We start from the raw sequence: 20,466 nt of genomic DNA on the forward strand, positions 1-20,466 counted from the left end.
AGAGAGAGAGACAGAGAGAGAGAGAGAGAGAGAGAGAGATAGAGACAGAGAGAGAGAGGGAAGATATAGACAGGGAGAGAGACAGAGATAGAGAATGAGAGAGAGACAGAGAGAGGGAGAGAGAGAAAAATGGAGAGAGATAGAGAGAGAAAGAAAGAGAGAGAGAGAGCGAGAGACAGAGAGAGAGAGAGAGACAGAGAGAGAGGGAGAGAGAGACAGAGAGAGACAGTGACAGGGAGAGAGAGGGACAGAGAGAAAGAGAGAGAGAGGAATAGAGAGAGAGAGCGAGACAGGGAGAGAGACAGAGAGAAAGAGAGAGAGAGGGATAGAGAGAGAGAGCGAGACGGGGAGAGAGAGAGGGAGAGAGAGAAAGCGGGAAAGAGAGAGAGACAAAAAACAGGGAAAGAGAGAGAGAGAGAGAGAGAGCATGTGGTGACAGGGGATTTCTGGGATTGAACCTTTAAGGTGGGGCCTGGTGTTGCCGTGGCGATGTGGGCAGGCCGGGCCCAGTCAGTGTGAGAATCGTTCGATCCACAGCGTGGTGAGTGAGAGCGGGCTGGGGTGCAATTCCCCCACCCCCAACCCCAACCCCCATCACCGACAGCGGACCCTGCACCCCACCAACCCGAACCGTGACCCCCGACCCTGCACCCCACCACCCCGAACCGTGACCCCCGACCCTGCACCCCACCACCCCGAACCGTGACCTCCAACCCTGCACACCACCACCCTGAACCGTGACTCCCGACCCTGCACCCCACCACTCGACCATGACCCCCGACCCTCCACCACCCGAACCGTGACCGCCGACCCTGCACCCCACCATCCCGACTGTGACCCCCGACACTACACCCCACCACCCCGACCGTGACCCCCGACACTACACCCCACCACCCCGACCGTGACCCTGCACCCTATCACCCTGAACCGTGACCCCTGCCCCTGCACCCGATCGCCCCGAACCGTGACCACAAACCCCCCCAGCAGCACATGCCCCTGAATTAGCCCGAGCAAAAAGCCTGAACCTGCACCGTAGCAGAGGGGAATGAACCGTTCCCCTTTACCCCCTGTGTACTGTACATGTACAGGAGCTGACACTCTGTGTTCTGTACATGTACAGGGGGCACTGAGACACACTGTGTACTGTACATGTACAGGGGACACTGAGACACACTGTGTACTGTACATGTACAGGGGACACTGAGACACACTGTGTACTGTACATGTACAGGGGGCACTGAGACACACTGTGTACTGTACATGTACAGGGGGCACTGAGACACACTGTGTACTGTACATGTACAGGGGGCACTGAGACACACTGTGTACTGTACATGTACAGGGGGCACTGAGATACACTGTGTACTGTACATGTACAGGGGGCACTGAGACACACTGTGTACTGTACATGTACAGGGGCTGACACACTATGTTCTGTACATGTACAGGGGCTGAGACACACTGTGTACTGTACATGTACAGGGGCTAACACACTATGTTCTGTACATGTACAGGGGCTGAGACACACTGTGTACTGTACATGTACAGGGGACACTGAGACACACTGTGTACTGTACATGTACAGGGGGCACTGAGACACACTGTGTACTGTACATGTACAGGGGCTGACACACTATGTTCTGTACATGTACGGGGGCTGAGACACACTGTGTACTGTACATGTACAGGGGCTGACACACTATGTTCTGTACATGTACAGGGGCTGAGACATACTGTGTACTGTACATGTACAGGGGGCACTGAGACACACTGTGTACTGTACATGTACAGGGGACACTGAGACACACTGTGTACTGTACATGTACAGGGGGCACTGAGACACACTGTGTACTGTACATGTACAGGGGCTGAGACACACTGTGTACTGTACATGTACAGGGGGCACTGAGACACACTGTGTACTGTACATGTACAGGGGGCACTGAGACACACTGTGTACTGTACATGTACAGGGGGCACTGAGACACACTGTACTGTACATGTACAGGGGGCACTGAGACACACTGTGTACTGTACATGTACAGGGGGCACTGAGACACACTGTGTACTGTACATGTATAGGGGGCACTGAGACAAACTGTGTACTGTACATGTACACAAATCTTTGCAGATGGCAGGAGAGGCTCACAAAGCAGTTAATGAAACATATGGGACCATGGGCTTCATAAATAGACAGTGTGTGGGTTATTGCTAAACCGACAAACCGAGAGAACACCATTGCAGGTCAGTAGGCTAAGGACGGGAGCGCCGGGCCGTGGGACATCGTGGGCTGCGAGAGGACAACATCGCGGGTCGGGGGGAGAAGAGCGGGAGCCACTGCAGCTTCCAGCGCGAGCCGACACAAATGTGCGACTGCTTCGCGGTGGGCGACTGGGTGACCTCATCAGGACCTAGGTTGCTGTTTGGAGCGTGGGCAAGAGTATCGGCGGGCCCAGCTACAGCGGAGGAGCAGGGAGAGATCGTGGCGGAGGTGCAACGAATGAGGGTACGGGGCCCAGAAGAGCCGAGGGCCCGGGGCAGCACATGCCAGCCCACACTGCGATATGTGCGTGCACTAGGTCCGTGCAGCAGAGCAGGTCTCCAGTCGTCTTGGTTAATCCTTGCCACTGGATAAAGACCTAGCTCTGTCAAGCCCGTGAGGTGGCTGGTCTGCAACGGTCACCACACGTTAAAAAAATCCACGCACAGGCATCTTCCACCCTCTCAACTGGTGTTCAGGACTGGAACATCGGGTCCTTCATTGAAACATCTGTGAACTCTTGTGGAAGCAAGTCATCCTCGTTCGAGGGACCGCCTATGATAAAACACTAGTTCGACTCACTGTCGGAGGGGCAGTACTGAGGGAGCACCGCACTGTCGGAGGGGCAGTACTGAGGGTGTGCCGCACTGTCGGAGGACAGTACTGAGGGAGCGCCGCACTGTCGGAGGGGCAGTACTGAGGGAGCGCTGCACTGTCGGAGGAGCAGTACTGAGGGAGCACCACACTGTCGGAGGGGCAGTACTGAGGGAACGCCACACTGTCGGAGGGGCAGTACTGAGGGAGCACCACACTGTCGGAGGGGCAGTACTGAGGGACCGCCGCACTATCGAAGGGGCAGTACTGAGGTAGCGCTGCACTGTCGGAGGGCAGTACTGAGGGAGCGCCGCACTGTCGGAGCGGCCGTCTTTTGGATGAGACGTTAAACCGAGGCCCCGTCTGCTCTCTCAGGTGGATGTAAAAGATCCCATGGCCACTATTTCGAAGAAGAGCAGGCGAGTTATCTCCGGTGTCCTGGGGCCAATATTTATCCCGCAATCAACATAACAAAAACAGATTATCTGGTCATTATCACATTGCTGTGTGTGGGAGCTTGCTGTGCACAAATTAGTTGCCCGTTTCCCACATTACAACAATTAGTACACTCTACATTCATTGGCTGTAAAGCACTTTGAGATGCCCGGTGGTGGTGGAAGGCACTAGATAAATGGAAGACTTTCCGTTCTGCGAGCGATTTACGCTGAAAGCTGTCTGTGATTGTTGGGCAGACTCAGGACAATGATGGCCTTCGCCGAGACCCTGCTGCGATTACGGAGTGCCTTTGTGTCGGGGAAGACCCGCACGCTGGAGTTCCGCACCGGCCAGCTCGACGCGCTGATCAACCTGCTGGAGCAGAATGAAGAGAAGCTGCTCCGTGTCCTGTACAAGGACCTTCGCAAGGTCAGTGATCTCAGGAGCGGGGTCAATCGCAGGCAGTGGGGCTAATCCCAGGCCAATCCCAGGGGTGGGCCAATCCCAAGACTGGGCCAATCCCAGGCCAATCCCAGGAGTGGGCCAATCGCAGACAGTGAGGCTAATCGCAGGCAGTGGGCCAATCGCAGATCAATCGCAGGCAGTGGGGCCAATCCCAGGCCAATCCCAGGAGTGGGCCAATCGCAGGCCAATCCAGGAGTGGGCCAATCCCAGACAAATCCCAGGAACGGGCCAATCCCAGGCAGTGGGGCCAATCCCAGGCCAATCCAAGGAGCGGGCCAATCCCAGGCCAATCCCAGGAGTGGGCCAATCCCAGGCCAATCCCAGACCAATCCCAGGAGCGGGCCAATCCCAGACAGTGGAGCCAATCCCAGGCCAATTCCAGGAGTGAGCCAATCCCAGGCCAATCCCAGGCCAAACCCAGGAGCGGGCCAATCACAGGCCAATCCCAGGCCAATCCCAAGAGCAGGCCAGTCCATCCATGATGCTGAGAATGACGTGAGTATCACGTGTAGTGAGTTGGTCTTACTGCAGGAGAAGGGTCCACAGCCAGATAGGGAATGGAAGACCAGCAGGAAGAGCAGTGCAAGAAAGATAGTGCAGGGGTCCCCTGTGGTCATCCCCCTGCAAAACAGATACACTGCTTTGAGTACTGTTGGGGAGGATGAGTCATCAGGGGAGGGCAGCAGCAGCCAAGTTCATGGCACCGTAGGTGGCTCTGCTGCAAAGGAGGGCAGGAAAAAGATTGGGAGAGCGATAGTGATAGGGGATTCGATGGTGAGGGGAATAGATAGGCGTTTCTGCGGACGCAACCGAGACTCCAGGATGGTATATTGCCTCCCTGGTGCAAGGGTCAAGGATGTCTCGGAGTGGGTGTAGGACATTCTGAAATGGGAGGGAGAACAGCCAGTTGTCGTGGTGCACATTGGTACCAACGACATAGGTAAAAAAAGGGATGAGGTCCTACGAAAAGAATTTAAGGAGCTAGGAGCTAAATTAAAAAGTAGGACCTCAAAAGTAGTAATCTCGGGATTGCTACCAGTGCCACGTGCTAGTCAGAGTAGGAATCGCAGGATAGCGCAGATGAATACATGGCTTGAGCAGTGGTGCAGCAGGGAGGGGTTCAAATTCTTGGGGCATTGGAACCGGTTCTGGGGGAGGTGGGACCAGTACAAACCGGACGGTCTGCACCTGGGCAGGACCGGAACCAATGTCCTAGGGGGAGTGTTTGCTAGTGCTGTTGGGGAGGAGTTAAACTAATATTGCAGGGGGATGGGAACCTATGCAGGGAGACAGAGGGAGACAAAAATGAGGCAAAAGCAAAAGACAGAAAGGAGATGAGGAAAAGTGGAGAGCAGAGAAACTCAAGGCAAAGAACAAAAAGGGCCACTGTACAGCAAAATTCTAAAAGGACAAAGGGTGTTAAAAAAGCAAGCCTGAAGGCTTTGTGTCTTAATGCAAGGAGTATCCGCAATAAGGTGGATGAATTAACTGTGCAAATAGATGTTAACAAATATGATGTGATTGGGATTACGGAGACGTGGCTCCAGGATGATCAGGGCTGGGAACTCAACATCCAGGGGTATTCAACATTCAGGAAGGATAGAATAAAAGGAAAAGGAGGTGGGGTAGCATTGCTGGTTAAAGAGGAGATTAATGCAATAGTTAGGAAAGACATTAGCTTGGATGATGTGGAATCTATATGGGTAGAGCTGCAGAACACTAAAGGGCAAAAATCGTTAGTGGGAGTTGTGTACAGACCTCAAAACAGTAGTAGTGATGTTGGGGAGGGCATCAAACAGGAAATTAGGAGTGCATGCAATAAAGGTGCAGCAGTTATAATGGGTGGCTTTAATATGCACATAGATTGGGCTAGCCAAACTGGAAGCAATACGGTGGAGGAGGATTTCCTGGAGTGCATAAGGGATGGTTTTCTAGACCAATATGTCGAGGAACCAACTAGGGGGGAGGCATCTTAGACTGGGTGTTGTGTAATGAGAGAGGATTAATTAGCAATCTCATTGTGCGAGGCCCCTTGGGGAAGAGTGATCATAATATGGTGGAATTCTGCATTAGGATGGAGAATGAAACAGTTAATTCAGAGACCATGGTCCAGAACTTAAAGAAGGGTAACTTTGAAGGTATGAGGCATGAATTGGCTAAGATAGATTGGCGAATGATACTTAAGGGGTTGACTGTGGATGGGCAATGGCAGACATTTAGAGACCGCATGGATGAATTACAACAATTGTACATTCCTGTCTGGCGTAAAAATAAAAAAGGGAAGGTGGCTCAACCGTGGCTATCTAGGGAAATCAGGGATAGTATTAAAGCCAAGGAAATGGCATACAAATTGGCCAGAAATAGCAGCGAACCTGGGGACTGGGAGAAATTTAGAACTCAGCAGAGGAGGACAAAGGGTTTGATTAGGGCAGCGAAAATGGAGTATGAGAAGAAGCTTGCAGGGAACATTAAGGCGGATTGCAAAAGTTTCTATCGGTATGTAAAGAGAAAAAGGTTAGTAAAGACAAACGTAGGTCCCCTGCAGTCAAAATCAGGGGAAATCATAATGGGGAACAAAGAAATGGCAGACCAATTGAACAAGTACTTTGGTTCAGTATTCACTAAGGAGGACACAAACAACCTTCCGGATATAAAAGGGGTCAGAGGGTCTAGTAAGGAGGAGGAACTGAGGGAAATCTTTATTAGTCGGGAAATTGTGTTGGGGAAATTGATGGGATTGAAGGCCGATAAATCCCCAGGGCCTGATGGAATGCATCCCAGAGTACTTAAGGAGGTGGCCTTGGAAATAGCGGATGCATTGTCAGTCATTTTTGAACATTCCATTGACTCTGGTTCAGTTCCTATCGAGTGGAGGGTCGCCAATGTAACCCCACTTTTTAAAAAAGGAGGGAGAGAGAAAGCAGGGAATTATAGACCAGTCAGCCTGACCTCAGTAGTGGGTAAAATGATGGAATCAATTATTAAGGATATCATAGCAGCGCATTTGGAAAATGGTGACATGATAGGTCCAAGTCAGCATGGATTTGTGAAAGGGAGATCATGCTTGACAAATCTTCTGGAATTTTTTGAAGATGTTTCCAATAAAGTGGACAAAGGAGTACCAGTTGATGTGGTATATTTGGACTTTCAGAAGGCTTTCGACAAGGTCGCACACAGGAGATTAATGTGCAAAGTTAAAGCACATGGGATTGGGGGTAGTGTGCTGACGTGGATTGAGAACTGGTTGTCAGACAGGAAGCAAAGAGTAGGAGTAAATGGATACTTTTCAGAATGGCAGGCAGTGACTAGTAGGGTACCGCAGGGTTCTGTGCTGGGGCCCCAGCTGTTTACATTGTACATTAATGATTTAGACGAGGGGATTAAATGTAGTATCTCCAAATTTGCGGATGACACTAAGTTGGGTGGCAGTGTGAGCTGCGAGGAGGATGCTATGAGGCTGCAGAGTGACTTGGATAGGTTAGGTGAGTGGGCAAATGCGTGGCAGATGAAGTATAATGTGGATAAATGTGAGGTTATCCACTTTGGTGGTAAAAACAGAGAGACAGACTATTATCTGAATGGTGACAGATTAGGAAAAGGGAAGGTGCAACGAGACCTGGGTGTCATGGTACATCAGTCATTGAAGGTTGGCATGCAGGTACAGCAGGCGGTTAAGAAAGCAAATGGCATGTTGGCCTTCATAGCGAGGGGATTTGAGTACAGAGGCAGGGAGGTGTTGCTACAGTTGTACAGGGCCTTGGTGAGGCCACACCTGGAGTATTGTGTACAGTTTTGGTCTCCTAACTTGAGGAAGGACATTCTTGCTATTGAGGGAGTGCAGCGAAGATTCACCAGACTGATTCCCGGGATGGTGGGACTGACCTATCAAGAAAGACTGGATCAACTGGGCTTGTATTCACTGGAGTTCAGAAGAGTGAGAGGGGACCTCATAGAAACGTTTAAAATTCTGACGGGTTTGGACAGGTTGGATGCAGGAAGAATGTTCCCAATGTTGGGGAAGTCCAGAACCAGAGGTCACAGTCTAAGGATAAGGGGTAAGCCATTTAGGACTGAGATAAGGAGAAACTTCTTCACCCAGAGAGTGGTGAACCTGTGGAATTCTCTACCACAGAAAGTAGTTGAGGCCAATTCACTAAATATATTCAAAAGGGAGTTAGATGAAGTCCTTACTACTCGGGGGAGCAAGGGGTATGGCGTGAAAGCAGGAATGGGGTACTGAAGTTTCATGTTCAGCCATGAACTCATTGAATGGCGGTGCAGGCTAGAAGGGCTGAATGGCCTGCTCCTGCACCTATTTTCTATGTTTCTATGTCCCAGACAGTGCGGCCAATCCCAGGCCAATTCCAGGAGCGGGCAAATCCCAGGCCAATCCCAGGCCAATCCCAGGAGTGGGCCAATCCCAGGCCAATCCCAGGAGTGGGCCAATCGCAGGCAGTGGGGCCAATCCCAGGCCAATCCCAGGAGCGGGCCAATCCCAGACCAATCCCAGGAGTGGGCCAATCCCAGGCCAATCCCAGACCAATCCCAGGAGTGGGCCAATCGCAGACAGTGGGGCCAATCCCAGGCCAATTCCAGGAGCGGGCCAATCCCAGGCCAATCTCAGGAATGGGCCAATCCCAGACAGTGGGGCCAATCCCAGGCCAATTCCAGGAGCGGGCCAATCCCAGGCCAATCGCAGCCCAATCCCAGGAGCGGGCCAATCCCAGGCCAATCCCAGGCCAATCCCAGGAGCGGGCCAATCCCAGGCCAATCCCAGGCCAATTCCAGGACCGGGCCAATCCCAGGCTAATCCCAGGCCAATTCCAGGAGTGGGACAATCCCAGGCCAATCCCAGGAGCGGGCCAATGTCAGGCCAATTCCAGGCCAATCCCTGGCCAATCCCAGGAGCAGGCCAATCCCAGGCCAATCCCAGGCCAATCCCAAGAGTGGGTCAATCCCAGGAGCGGGCCAATCCCAGGCCAGTCCCAGGAGTGAGCCAATCGCAGGCAGTGGGGCCAATCCCAGGCCAATCCCAGGAGCGGGCCAATCCCAGGCCAATCCCAGGAGTGGGCCAATCCCAGGCCAATTCCAGGTGCGGACCAATCCCAGGATAATCCCAGGCCAATTCCAGGAGTGGGACAATCCCAGGCCAATCCCAGGAGCGGGCCAATCTCAGGCCAATTCCAGGCCAATCCCTGGCCAATCCTAGGAGCGGGCCAATCCCAGGCCAATCCCAGGCCAATCCCAAGAGTGGGTCAATCCCAGGAGCGGGCCAATCCCAGGCCAATCCCAGGAGTGGGCCAATCGCAGGCAGTAGGGCCAATCCCAGGCCAATCCCAGGAGCGGGCCAATCCCAGGCCAATCCCAGGAGCGGGCCAATCTCAGGCCAATCCCAGGAGCGAGCCAATCCCAGGAGCGGGCCAATCGCAGACAGTGAGGCCAATCGCAGACTAATCGCAGACAGTGAGGCCAATCGCAGATAGTGGGCCAATTGCAGACAGTGGGCCAATCGCAGACAGTGAGGCCAATCGCAGACAGTGAGGCCAATCGCAGACAGTGGGCCAATCGCAGACAGTGGGCCAATCGCAGACAGTGGGCCAATCGCAGACAGTAGGCCAATCGCAGACAGGAGGCCAATCGCAGACAGTGAGGCCAATCACAGACAGTGGGCCAATCGCAGACAGTGGGCCAATCGCAGACAGTGAGGCCAATTGCAGACAGTGGGCCAATCGCAGACAGTGGGGGGGTGGGGCCAACCCCAGAGCCTGGCAATCTGTGGGGGAGTCAGTCACGTTCTGTGAGAGTCTATGTATTGTTAATACGGATTCTTTTTCCCTCAATCTGTTTCAGCGAATACACACATGTGAATACCTCTTTGCCTTTTCTGTAAAAGACCTTTATTGAAGATTCTCCGGCCGGGACTTGTCAAAACAAAGGGACACTCTCAATCAGAGCCTGTTTACCTTCCCCTGGACAAACCCTTTTCAGCGCGAAAAGCACAGTAGATATACATTTTCAAAACAGAACATATTTGATTAGCACTTGGTCTATCCAATCCCTTTCTGCCTCCCCCCCCGAGTACGTCCAATGGCAAGCAAGAAAGTCTCCCAATTAGGGCTGGTGTCAGGTCAGGTTAGTTATAGCTTTGCTACACTGTCTTCCCTTATCAGTAAAGAACCCAATTAGTTTCCCTTCCTCCTTATCAGTAGAAGCTATTGCTTTTCCCTTCCTATCTAGGATTGCTTTCTTTCTTTGTGCTGCCTTGCGGCTTTCTCATGACCCGTGTCTAACCTCAACTTCAACTCTTGGTAACCCCTTTTTTTTCTGTTGATTCTGCAGTTGTCTGCATCTTGACATTTCTTTAGCTATTTTCCCATGATTCCCTATCTCCATCCTTTTGCCACCTTCTCTATCCACCTACCACCTTCGCAACCCTTCTTTACACATTCTCATTATCACCCTGTGGGGAAGCCTGTCACCCTGTGGGCGAGCCTGTTACGCGATGGCGAGCCTGTCTCACCCTGTGGGCCAGCCCGACACCCTGTCGGTGAGCCTGTCAACCTGTGGGCCATCCTGACACCCGCTGGGCGAGCCTGGCCGATGTTGACGCATGTTGTCGTGTTTTGCAGTGTAAATTCGAGGCGGTGATTGCGGAGATCCGGTTTGCCAGGAACGAGGTGATTTATGCCCTGAACAACATCGCCTCCTGGGTAGAGCCCGAGCTGGTGGAGAGAAACTTTGTAGGTATTGAGGGATGACTCTCTCCGTCTCCACCTCTCCCTCTCTCTCTGTCTCTCTCTCTCTGCCCCTCTCTCTCTCCCTCTGTTTCTCTATCTCTCTGCCTCTCTCTGTCTCTCTCTGTCTCTCTCTCTCTCTCTCTCCCTCTCTCTTCCTATCTCTCTCTCTCTCTCTCTGTCTCTCTCTCTCTCTCTCTCCCTCTCTCTCCCTCTCTCTCTCTCTCTCTCTCTGTCTCTCTCTCTCTCTCTCTCTCTCGCGGCCCCTCTCTCTCGCGGCTCCTCTCTCTCTCTCACTGTCTCTCTTTATCTCTCTTCCTCTGTCTCTCTCTGTCTGTCTCTCTCTCTCCCTCTCTCTCCCTCTCTCTCCCTCTCTCTCTCCCTCTCTCTCCCTCTCTCTAGCTCTCTCTCGCTCTCTCCCTCTCTCGGCCCCTCTCTCTCTCTCTCTCTCCCTCTCTCTCTCTCTCTCGGCCCCTCTCTCTCTGTCTCTGTCTCTCCCTAGCTCTGATGAACAGGCTAAATTGTAACCAAGAATGTACCTCCTGGTCTTCCACAGGTGACCATGATGGACCAGTGTTTTATCCGTTCCGAGCCGTTCGGGGTGGTGCTGATCATCGGCACCTGGAGTTACCCCATCCAGCTGCTGTTGACTCCGCTGGTCGGTGCTATCAGTGCAGGTCAGTAACAAGGCCCCCCGACCCCAGTATGGCCCACAGCGCAGCGCAGGAAAGGCCCAGGCTTCATTCCTGGCCTGTGAACCACACATAGCAACATAAGAAATAGGAGCAGGAGGAGGCCACCTGGCCCCTCAAGCCTGCTCCGCCATTCAATAAGATCATGGCTGTTCTGATCATGGACTCAGCTCCACTTCCCCGCCCACTCCCCACAACCCTTTACTTCGTTATCGCTCAAAAATCTGTCGATCTCTGCCTCAGATTTATTCAATGACTCAGCCTCCACAGCTCTCTGAGGCAGAGAATTCCACAGATTTACGATTGGGTTCCTAACACAGATGAGACTGCACACAGGAAGGTTAAAGTAACAGTGACCTCAGTCTTTATTAAGACATTCCAGAGCGAGAGACAGACCTTGGGGTCCGGCTTATATACAGTGATCCCAAGGGATGCCGGGATCCCTTGGGACTTCAGGGGTTGAGCTCCCTGGTGGCGGAAAATGGGAGTGCATGCTTTACAGATACACAACATCACTCCCCCCGCAAAGTCAAAGTGAAAACTATTTACAAGGTGAGGCGGTCGGGAGCCTTTCTTTCCCAGGTGGACCGCCTCGGTACAAATGTCTGTTCTGGTGTGATGGCTGTGCCCCCGCTGGGCTGGCGTGTTGTTGGCCCTGCAGGGCTGCTGTGTGAGCCTGGCCTTGCTGAGCTGTTGGGCGTGATGGGTTCGATTTCCTGATCCGGGATGGTGTCGTTGATCCTTTGGGTGTGTGTTGGGGGCTCGAAAAAGGTGGTATCTGCTGTGGGTTGCTCAGGGCAGTCTGTGAACCGCAGCCTCGTTTGGTCCAGGTGCTTTCTGCAAATTTGTCCATTGTCTAGTTTGACTACAAACACTCTACTCCCTTTACCTATCACCGTGCCCGCGATCCACTTGGGACCATGTCCATAGTTTAACACATACACAGGGTCATTCAGATCAATTTCCCGTGATACAGTGGCGCGACCATCGTTTACATTTTGTTGCTGCTGTCTGCTCTCTACCTGATCATGCAGGTTGGGGTGACCCAGCGAGAGTCTGGTTTTAAGTGTCCTTTTCATGAGTAGCTCAGCCGGGGGCACCCCTGTGAGCGAGTGGGGTCTCGTGCGGTAGCTGAGCAGTACTCGGGACAGGCGGGTTTGGAGTGAGCCTTCTGTGACTCGTTTAAGGCTCTGTTTGATGGTTTGTACTGCCCGCTCTGCCTGCCCATTGGAGGCTGGTATAAACGGGGCCGAGGTGACATGTTTGATCCCATTGCGGGTCATGAATTCTTTAAATTCAGCACTGGTGAAACATGGCCCGTTGTCAATGACCAGTATGTCAGGCAGGCCGTGGGTGGCAAACGTGGCCCTCAGGCTTTCAATGGTGGCGGTGGCGATGCTTCCCGACATTATTTCACATTCAATCCATTTTGAAAAAGCATCCACCACCACCAGGAACATTTTACCGAGAAACGGGCCCGCATAGTCGACATGGATCCTCGACCCTGGTCTGGAGGGCCAGGACCACAAACTTAGTGGTGCCTCTCTGGGTGCGTTGCTCAATTGAGCTGCATTGCCGTACAAAGGACTCGAAGTCAGAGTCGATACCGGGCCACTACACATGGGATCTCGCTATCGCTTTTATCATTACTATACCCGGGTGTGTGCTGTGGAGATCCGAGATGAACGTCTCTCTGCCCTTTTTTGGTAGCACTACGCGGTTACCCCACAACAGGCAGTCTGCCTGAATGGACAGCTCGTCCTTTCGCCACTGGAACGGCTTGATTGGCTCTTGCATTTCAACGGGGATGCTGGCCCAGCTTCCATGCAGGACACAGTTTTTTACTAGGGACAGCAGAGGATCTTGGCTGGTCCAAGTCCTAATATGGCGAGCCGTGACAGGTGATTTATCATTTTTAAATGCTTCCATGACCATCAACAAGAATGCGGGCTGCGCCACCATCAACAAGTTTGCAGGCTGCGCCATTTCCACCCCCGTGGTGGGCAATGGTAGCCGACTGAGAGCATCCGCACAGTTTCTGGTGCCTGGCCTGTGGCGGATGGTATAGTTATACGCTGATAGTGCGAGTGTCCACCTTTGTATGCGAGCTGAGGCATTAGTATTTATCCCCTTGTTTTCAGCGAACAGGGATATGAGTGGCTTGTGATCGGTTTCCAGCTCAAATTTGAGGCCAAACAGGTACTGATGCATTTTCTTTATCCTGAACACGCACGCTAATGCTTTTTTCTCAATCTTGTCTGAGGCTGTAGGCCCTCGCAGCCTTAGACAAACTCCTGGAGGCATAGGCGACAGGTTGCAACTTCCCCGCAGCGTAAGCTTGTAGTAATACACACCCGACTCCATACGACGACGCATCACATGCTAGCACAAGTCTTTTACACGGGTTATACAATACAAGCAGCTTGTTGGAGTATAAAATGTTTCTGGCTTTCTCAAAAGCAATTACTTGGTTTTTTCCCCCATACTCAGTTCTCACCTTTACACAATAACACATGTAGGGGCTCGAAGAGGGTGCTTAACCTCGGTAGGAAGTTACCAAAATAGTTGAGGAATCCCAGGAACGACCGCAGCTCCGTGACGTTCTTTGGCCTGGGCGCGTTCCTGATAGCCTCTGTCTTGGCGTCTGTGGGCCGAATGCCGTCCGCCGCGATCTTTCTCCCCAAAAACTCCACTTCTGTTGCCATGAAGACTCATTTCGACCACTTCAGCCGCAGCCCTATGCAATTCAGTCGCTGGAGGACCTCCTCCAGATTTTGTAGGTGCTCGACGGTGTCCCGACCTGTGACCAATATGTTGTCCTGAAAAGCCACCGTGCGTGGTACTTGAGTAGGCTCTCCATGTTTCTCTGGAAGGTCGCTGCAGCCGACCGAATTCCAAACTGTTGTAGATGACTAGTCCCTTGTGCGTGTTGATGCAGGTGAGGCCCTTCGAAGACTTCTCCAGCTCCTGCGTCATGTAGGCCAAAGTCAGGTCGAGCTTGGTGAACGTCTTGCCTGCTGCCAGTGTCGCAAATAGGTCGTCTGCCTTAGGTGGTGGGTATTGGTCCTGTAGCGAGAAACGATTAATAGTTACTTTACGATCGCTGCAAATCCTGACCGTGCCATCACTTTTGAGTACTGGAACAATTGGGCTGGCCCACTCACTGAATTCCACTGGGGAGGTGATGCCCTTGCGTTGCAGCCTGTCCAGCTCGATTTCCACTCTCTCCCTCATCATATGAGGTACCACTCGCGCCTTGTGGTGAATGGATCATGCATCTGGGACCAAGTGGATCCGCACCTTCGCCCCGGGAATGTTTCCAATGCCTGGCTCAAAAAGGGAAGGAAATTTGTTTAGAACCTGGGTACATGAGGCCTCATCGACATGTGATAGCGCTCGGATGTCATCGCAGTTCCAGTGGATTTTGCCCAGCAAGCTCCTTCCAAGCAGTGTAGGGCCATCGCCCGGGACAATCCAGAGTGGCAGTTCGTGCAACGTGCCCTCGTAGGTGATCTTGACCATGGCACTGCCCAGGACACTGATAAGCTCTTTGGTGTACATTCTCAGTTTTGTGTGGATGGGGCTCAGAGCTGGTCTAAGTGCCTTGTTGCACCACAGTCTCTCAAACATCTTTTTACTCATGATGGATTGGCTAGTGCCAGTGTCCAGTTCCATGGCTACGGGTAAGCCATTCAATTTTACATTTAGCATTATAGGTGGACATTTCGTCGAAAATGTGTGCACCCCGTGTATTTCAGCATCTCTCTCTGAGGCTCAAAATTGCTTTGATCCACCATGGACCGATCTTCCTCTGCCACGTGGTGGTTAGCCGGTTTTGCAGAGCTTGCAGCTCGTTTGCAAACTCGTTGGAGGTGCCCCATTGTTCCACAGCTCTTGCAAACATACCCTTTGAAGCGGCATGAATAGGCTGAATGGAAGCCTCCACAATGCCAACAAGGTGTGAATTGCCTTGCATCATCCTTTGTTCGGGACTCTGAGTCATCTGGGTCACCTGAGGCCTGCTGGCAGTTGCAGACTCGTGATTTCTGCCCTGTACATTTCTGCTCGCAAATACAGTTCCAGTTAATTTATGAACATTGCGAGCACTTGTGTGCTGAGAGACTCGTTTGGTGTTATCACTGGTGGCCATAAACATGCTACTGTAATGGCCTTACTGAGGGTCGGTGTCTTTACAGTCAAAAGTTTTCGAAGGATGGTCTTGTGGCCAATGCCCAGTACAAAAAAGTCTCTGAGCATTTGCTCCAGGTAGCCATCAAACTCACATTGTCCTGCAAGTCGCCTGAGCTCGGCGACGTAGCTCGCTACTTCCTGACCTTCAGATCACTGGCACGTGTAGAACCGATATCTTGCCATCAGCACGCTCTCCCTCGGGTTGAGATGCTCCCGAACCAGTGTACACAGCACCTCTACTCATTGGCATTCAGAAGAATGAGAGGTGATCTTATCGAAACGTACAAGATTATGAGAGGGCTCGACAAGGTGGATGCAGAGAGGATGTTTCTACTGATGGGGGGAGACTAGAACTAGAGGGCATGATTTTAGAATAAGAGTGCGGCCATTTAAAACTGAGATGAAGAGAAATTTCTTCTCTCAGAGGGTTGTAAATGTTGTGTATCTGTAAAGCATGCACTCCAATGTTCTGCCACCAGGGAGTGCGTCCCCTGAAGTCCCAAGGGATCCCAGCATCCCTTGTTACTTTAACCTCCCTGTGTGCAGTCTCATCTGCGTTAAGAACACAATAACTGGCGACGAGTATACGAATCCAACGCAAAGATGCAGCAAACTGTGGGCATCCTGGAGAAGTTCTCGGAGGGTGAGGACTAGGAAGCCTATGTCCAATGGCTAGACCAGTACTTTGTAGCCAACGAGCTGGATGGAGAAGGAAGCGCTGCAAAAAGGAGAGCGGTCCTCCTCACGGTCTGCGGGGCACCGACCTACAGCCTCATGAAGAATCTTCTGGCTCCGGTGAAACCCACAGATAAGTCGTATGAGGAGCTGTGTACACTGGTTCTGGAGCACCTCAACCCGAGGGAGAGCATGCTGATGGCAAGATATCGGTTCTATCCTTTCGTAAATATGGAAACCAAAATTGCACGCAGTATTCCAGGTGTGGCCTCCCCAGTACCCTGTATAACTGTAGCAAGACTTCCCTGCTTTTATATTCCACCCCTTTGCAATAAAGGCCAAGATTCCATTGGCTTTTCTGATCATTTGCTGCACCTGTATTCAGCCAGCGCCTCACTGCCAACCTGACGACACCCAGTGACCCCGAGATACAGAATGCCCACGCGGCCTGGTCTGTTTCAAGGCCTCCACAATTAACACCTGAAAAGAGACACTCAGTCACTCGACCAGGAAACACCAAGACTGCTTTGACGAGAACGACCAGGAGATCCAGGAGCTAATAAGCCTCTAGCGCAGGGCATTTCTGAACTTAAAACAGCAACGCAACTCGAGAGCAAGAAAGCAACTCTACAGCCGGGTGAAGGCCGAGGTCAAACAAAAAACCCGCAACTTAAAAAACAGACGGTGGGTGGAGAAAGCACAGGAGACCCAGCAGCTGGCCGATAGCCATGATATGCGAGGATTCTTCAGGGCAGTCAAGAGCACATACAGCCCAAGTACCCAAGGCCCTACCCCACTGCTGGCCAAGAACGGAGAGGTGCTCATCAAGGACTGAGAGGCAATCAGTGTCCATTGGAAGGAGCATTTCAAAGATCTCCTTAACCGAGACTCTGTCTTCGATGCGTGTCCTCAACTCCATCTCGCAGCATGCCACCCGCCACCATCTCAGCACAACCCCAGCCCGCCACGAGGTGGAAAAGGCCATCCGTCAGCTCAAGAACAACAAGGCAACGGGAGTGGATGGAATCGCTGCTGAGGCACTAAAGTATGGCGGGGAAGCACTATTGGCACAAATACATGACCTCATCTCTTTTATCTGGAAGGAGGAGAACATGCCGGGAGATCTAATAGACGCTATAATCGTGACCATCTTCAAGAAAGGGGACAAGTCCGATTGCGGTAATTACAGAGGAATCTCCCTGCTGTTGGTCACTGGGAAAGTCATCCCAAGAATCCTCCTGAATCACCTTCTCCCTGTGGCTGATGAGCTCCTCCCAGAATCACAGTGCGGGTTTCGTCCACTGAGGGGTACAACGGACATGATCTTCACCGCGCGGCAGATACAAGAGAAATGCAGGGAACAGCACCAACCCTTGTACATGGCCTTCTTTGATCTCACAAAGGCCTTTGACACTGTCAACCGTGAAGGACTATGGAGCGTCCTCCTCAAGTTCGGCTTCCCCCAAAAGTTTGTCATCATCCTCCGTCTGCTCCACAACGATATGCAAGCCGTGATCCTCACCAACGGATGCACCACAGACCCAATCCAAGTCCGGACCGGGGTCAAGCAGGGCTGCGTCATCATGCCAACCCTCTTCTCGATCTTCCACACTGCAATGCTCCATCTCACCCTCAGTAAGCTCCCCGCTGGAGCGGAGCTAATCTACAGAACAAACAGGAAACTGTTCAACCTCCGCCACCTCCAGTCCAGATCCAAGGTCGTCCCATCCTCCGTCATCGAATTACAGTACGCAGACAACTTGGAGGCCAAACTCCAAACCATCTTCATCGATTGCAGATGACACAAAGATTAGTGGGAAAGCGGGTTGTGTAGAGGACACAGAGAGGCTGCAAAGAGATTTGGATAGGTTAAGCGAATGGGCTAAGGTTTGACAGATGGAATACAATGTCGGAAAATGTGAGGTCATCCACCTTGGAAAAAAAAACAGTAAAAGGGAATATTATTTGAATGGGGAGAAATTACAACATGCTGCGGTGCAGAGGGACCTGGAGGTCCTTGTGCATGAATCCCAAAAAGTTAGTTTGCAAGTGCAGCAGGTAATCAGGAAGGTGAATGGAATGTTGGCCTTCATTGCGAGAGAGATGGAGTACAAAAGCAGGGAGGTCCTGCTGCAACTGTACAGGGTATTGGTGAGGCCGCACCTGGAGTACTGCGTACAGTTTTGGTCACCTTACTTAAGGAAGGATATACTAGTTTTGGAGGGGGTTCAGAGACGATTCACTAGGCTGATTCCGGAGATGAGGGGGTTACCTTATGATGATAAATTGAGTAGACTGGTTCTTTACTCGTTGGAGTTCAGAAGGATGAGGGGTGATCTTATAGAAACATTTAAAATAATAAAAGGGATAGACAAGATAGAGGCAGAGAGGTTGTTTCCACTGGTTGGGGAGACTAGAACTCGGGGGCACAGCCTCAAAATACGGGGGAGCCAATTTAAAACCAAGTTGAGAAGGAATTTCTTCTCCCAGAGGGTTGTGAATCTGTGGAATTCTCTGCCCAGGGAAGCAGTTGAGGCTAGCTCATTGAATGTATTCAAATCACAGATAGATAGATTTTTAACCAATAAGGGAATAAGGGTTATGGGGAGCGGGCGGGTAAGTGGAGCTGAGTCCACGGCCAGATCAGCCATGATCTTGTTGAGTGGCAGAGCAGGCTCGAGGGGCTAGATGGCCTACTCCTACTTCCTAATTATTATGTTCTTATGAGGTGTATGAGAGCATGGGCCTAACACTAAACATCCGTAAGACAAAGGTCCCCCACCAAACTGCCCCAGTCACACAGTACTGTCCCCCGGTCCTCAAATTCCATTTCAAGGCCTTGGACAACGTGAACCACTTTCCATACCTCGGGAGCCTCCTATCAACAAGAGCAGGCATCGATGACGAGGTCCAACACCGCCTCCAGTGCGCCAGTGCAGCCTTCGGCCACCCGAGGAAGAGAGTGTTTGTAGACCAGGACCTCAAATCTGGCACCAAGCTCATGATCGACAGGGCTGTAGTGATACCCACCCTCCTGTATGGTTCAGAGACATGGACCATGTACAGTAGACACCTCAAAACACTGGAGAAGTACCACCAACGCTGCCTGTGCAAGATCCTGCAAATCCATTGGCAGGATAGACGCACCGTCAGTGTTCTTGCTCAGGCCAACATCCCCAGCATCGAAGCATTCACCACGCTCGACCAGCTCTGTTGGATGGGCCACATCGTCCGTGCCCTGTATCTTACATGGCCACGGTTGGTACTATATCAAGGTGCGCCACCAGAGGGCACAGCAGTGGGAGACTCATAGGTTACCTGTACAGGTGTGCCTGGCCTTGTATAAAAGACAGGCCACCAGATGTGATCCTCACTCTGGAGTTAACTAATAAAGGACGAAGATCAGTACAGTTCAGGTACAACACATTGCCTCATGGAGTCATTGTTAGAGCATCTAAGGACATAACAGTCCGCATGCTCGATATGAGACTCCCAAAGCAAGCAACCCCACTGTGACAGAGGCTGTAGATCCCACATTGGACTCTTCAGTCACCTGGGAACTCACTTTTAGTGTGGAAGCAAGTCATCCTCGACTCCGAGAGACTGCCTAAGAAGAAGATATGGAATACTTGCATTTATTAGTTGAGGTAAGGAAGTTATGCTTGAACTGTATAAAATACTGGTTAGGCCACAGCTAGAGTACTGTGTGCAGTTCTGGTCACCACATTACAGGAAAGATATAATTGCACTGGCGAGGGTGCAGAGGAGATTTACAAGAATGTTGCCTGGACTGGAGAATTTTAGCTATGAGGAAAGATTGGATAGGCTGGGTCTGTTTTCCTTGGAATAGAGGAGGCTGAGGGGAGACCTGATTGAGGTGTATAAAATTATGAGGGGCCTGGATAGGAAGGACCTATTTTCCTTGGCAGAGGGGTCAACAACCAGGGGGCATAGATTTAATGTAATTGGGGGGAGGTTTAGAGGGGATTTGAGGAGAACATATTTCACCCAGAGGGTGGTGGGGGTCTGGGGCGGAACTCACTGCCTGAAAGGGTGGTAGAGGCAGAAACCCTCACCACATTTAACAAGTACTTGGATGTGCACTTGAAGGGCTACGGACCGAGAGCTGGAAAGTGGGATTAGGCTGGGTAACTCTTGGTCGGTCGGCGTGGACACGATGGGCCGAATGGCCTCCTTCCGTGCTGTAAATTTCTGATTCTCTGATCCCCGGAGTAATGTTGTAGCGCCACACGGTGGATGTGGACGTATTGTGTTACTGCAACAAAACGTGAATAAAGGAGTCAGCTGACCAGAAGCTTCTAGAACTTCTGAGATGCTGTCTGCCATTATAGAAAGCTATGTGTGCTGTGCTCTGTGAATATATCGCACCCGGCCTGTGCCCCCAACACACCCAACACCC

General features: G+C 51.8%; 1 protein-coding gene across 3 annotated transcripts in view; it reads left to right on the forward strand.

Moving 5' to 3' along the window:
* Positions 1-450: 450 nt before the first annotated feature.
* The window catches only part of aldh3b1 (aldehyde dehydrogenase 3 family, member B1), a 63,658-nt gene continuing 43,642 nt past the window's right edge, over positions 451-20,466 (forward strand). For all 3 annotated transcript variants that reach the window (XM_070893273.1, XM_070893275.1, XM_070893276.1), the window contains exons 1-4: positions 451-541; positions 3,547-3,718; positions 10,384-10,494; positions 11,045-11,165. In XM_070893273.1, the coding sequence (XP_070749374.1) occupies positions 3,557-3,718; positions 10,384-10,494; positions 11,045-11,165 (394 nt within the window). In that variant the 5' untranslated portion in view covers positions 451-541; positions 3,547-3,556. The remainder of the gene's footprint in view (positions 542-3,546; positions 3,719-10,383; positions 10,495-11,044; positions 11,166-20,466) is intronic.

Source organism: Pristiophorus japonicus, chromosome 11 (genome assembly GCF_044704955.1).
Source record: "Pristiophorus japonicus isolate sPriJap1 chromosome 11, sPriJap1.hap1, whole genome shotgun sequence".
Taxonomy (NCBI): Eukaryota; Metazoa; Chordata; class Chondrichthyes; family Pristiophoridae; genus Pristiophorus; species Pristiophorus japonicus.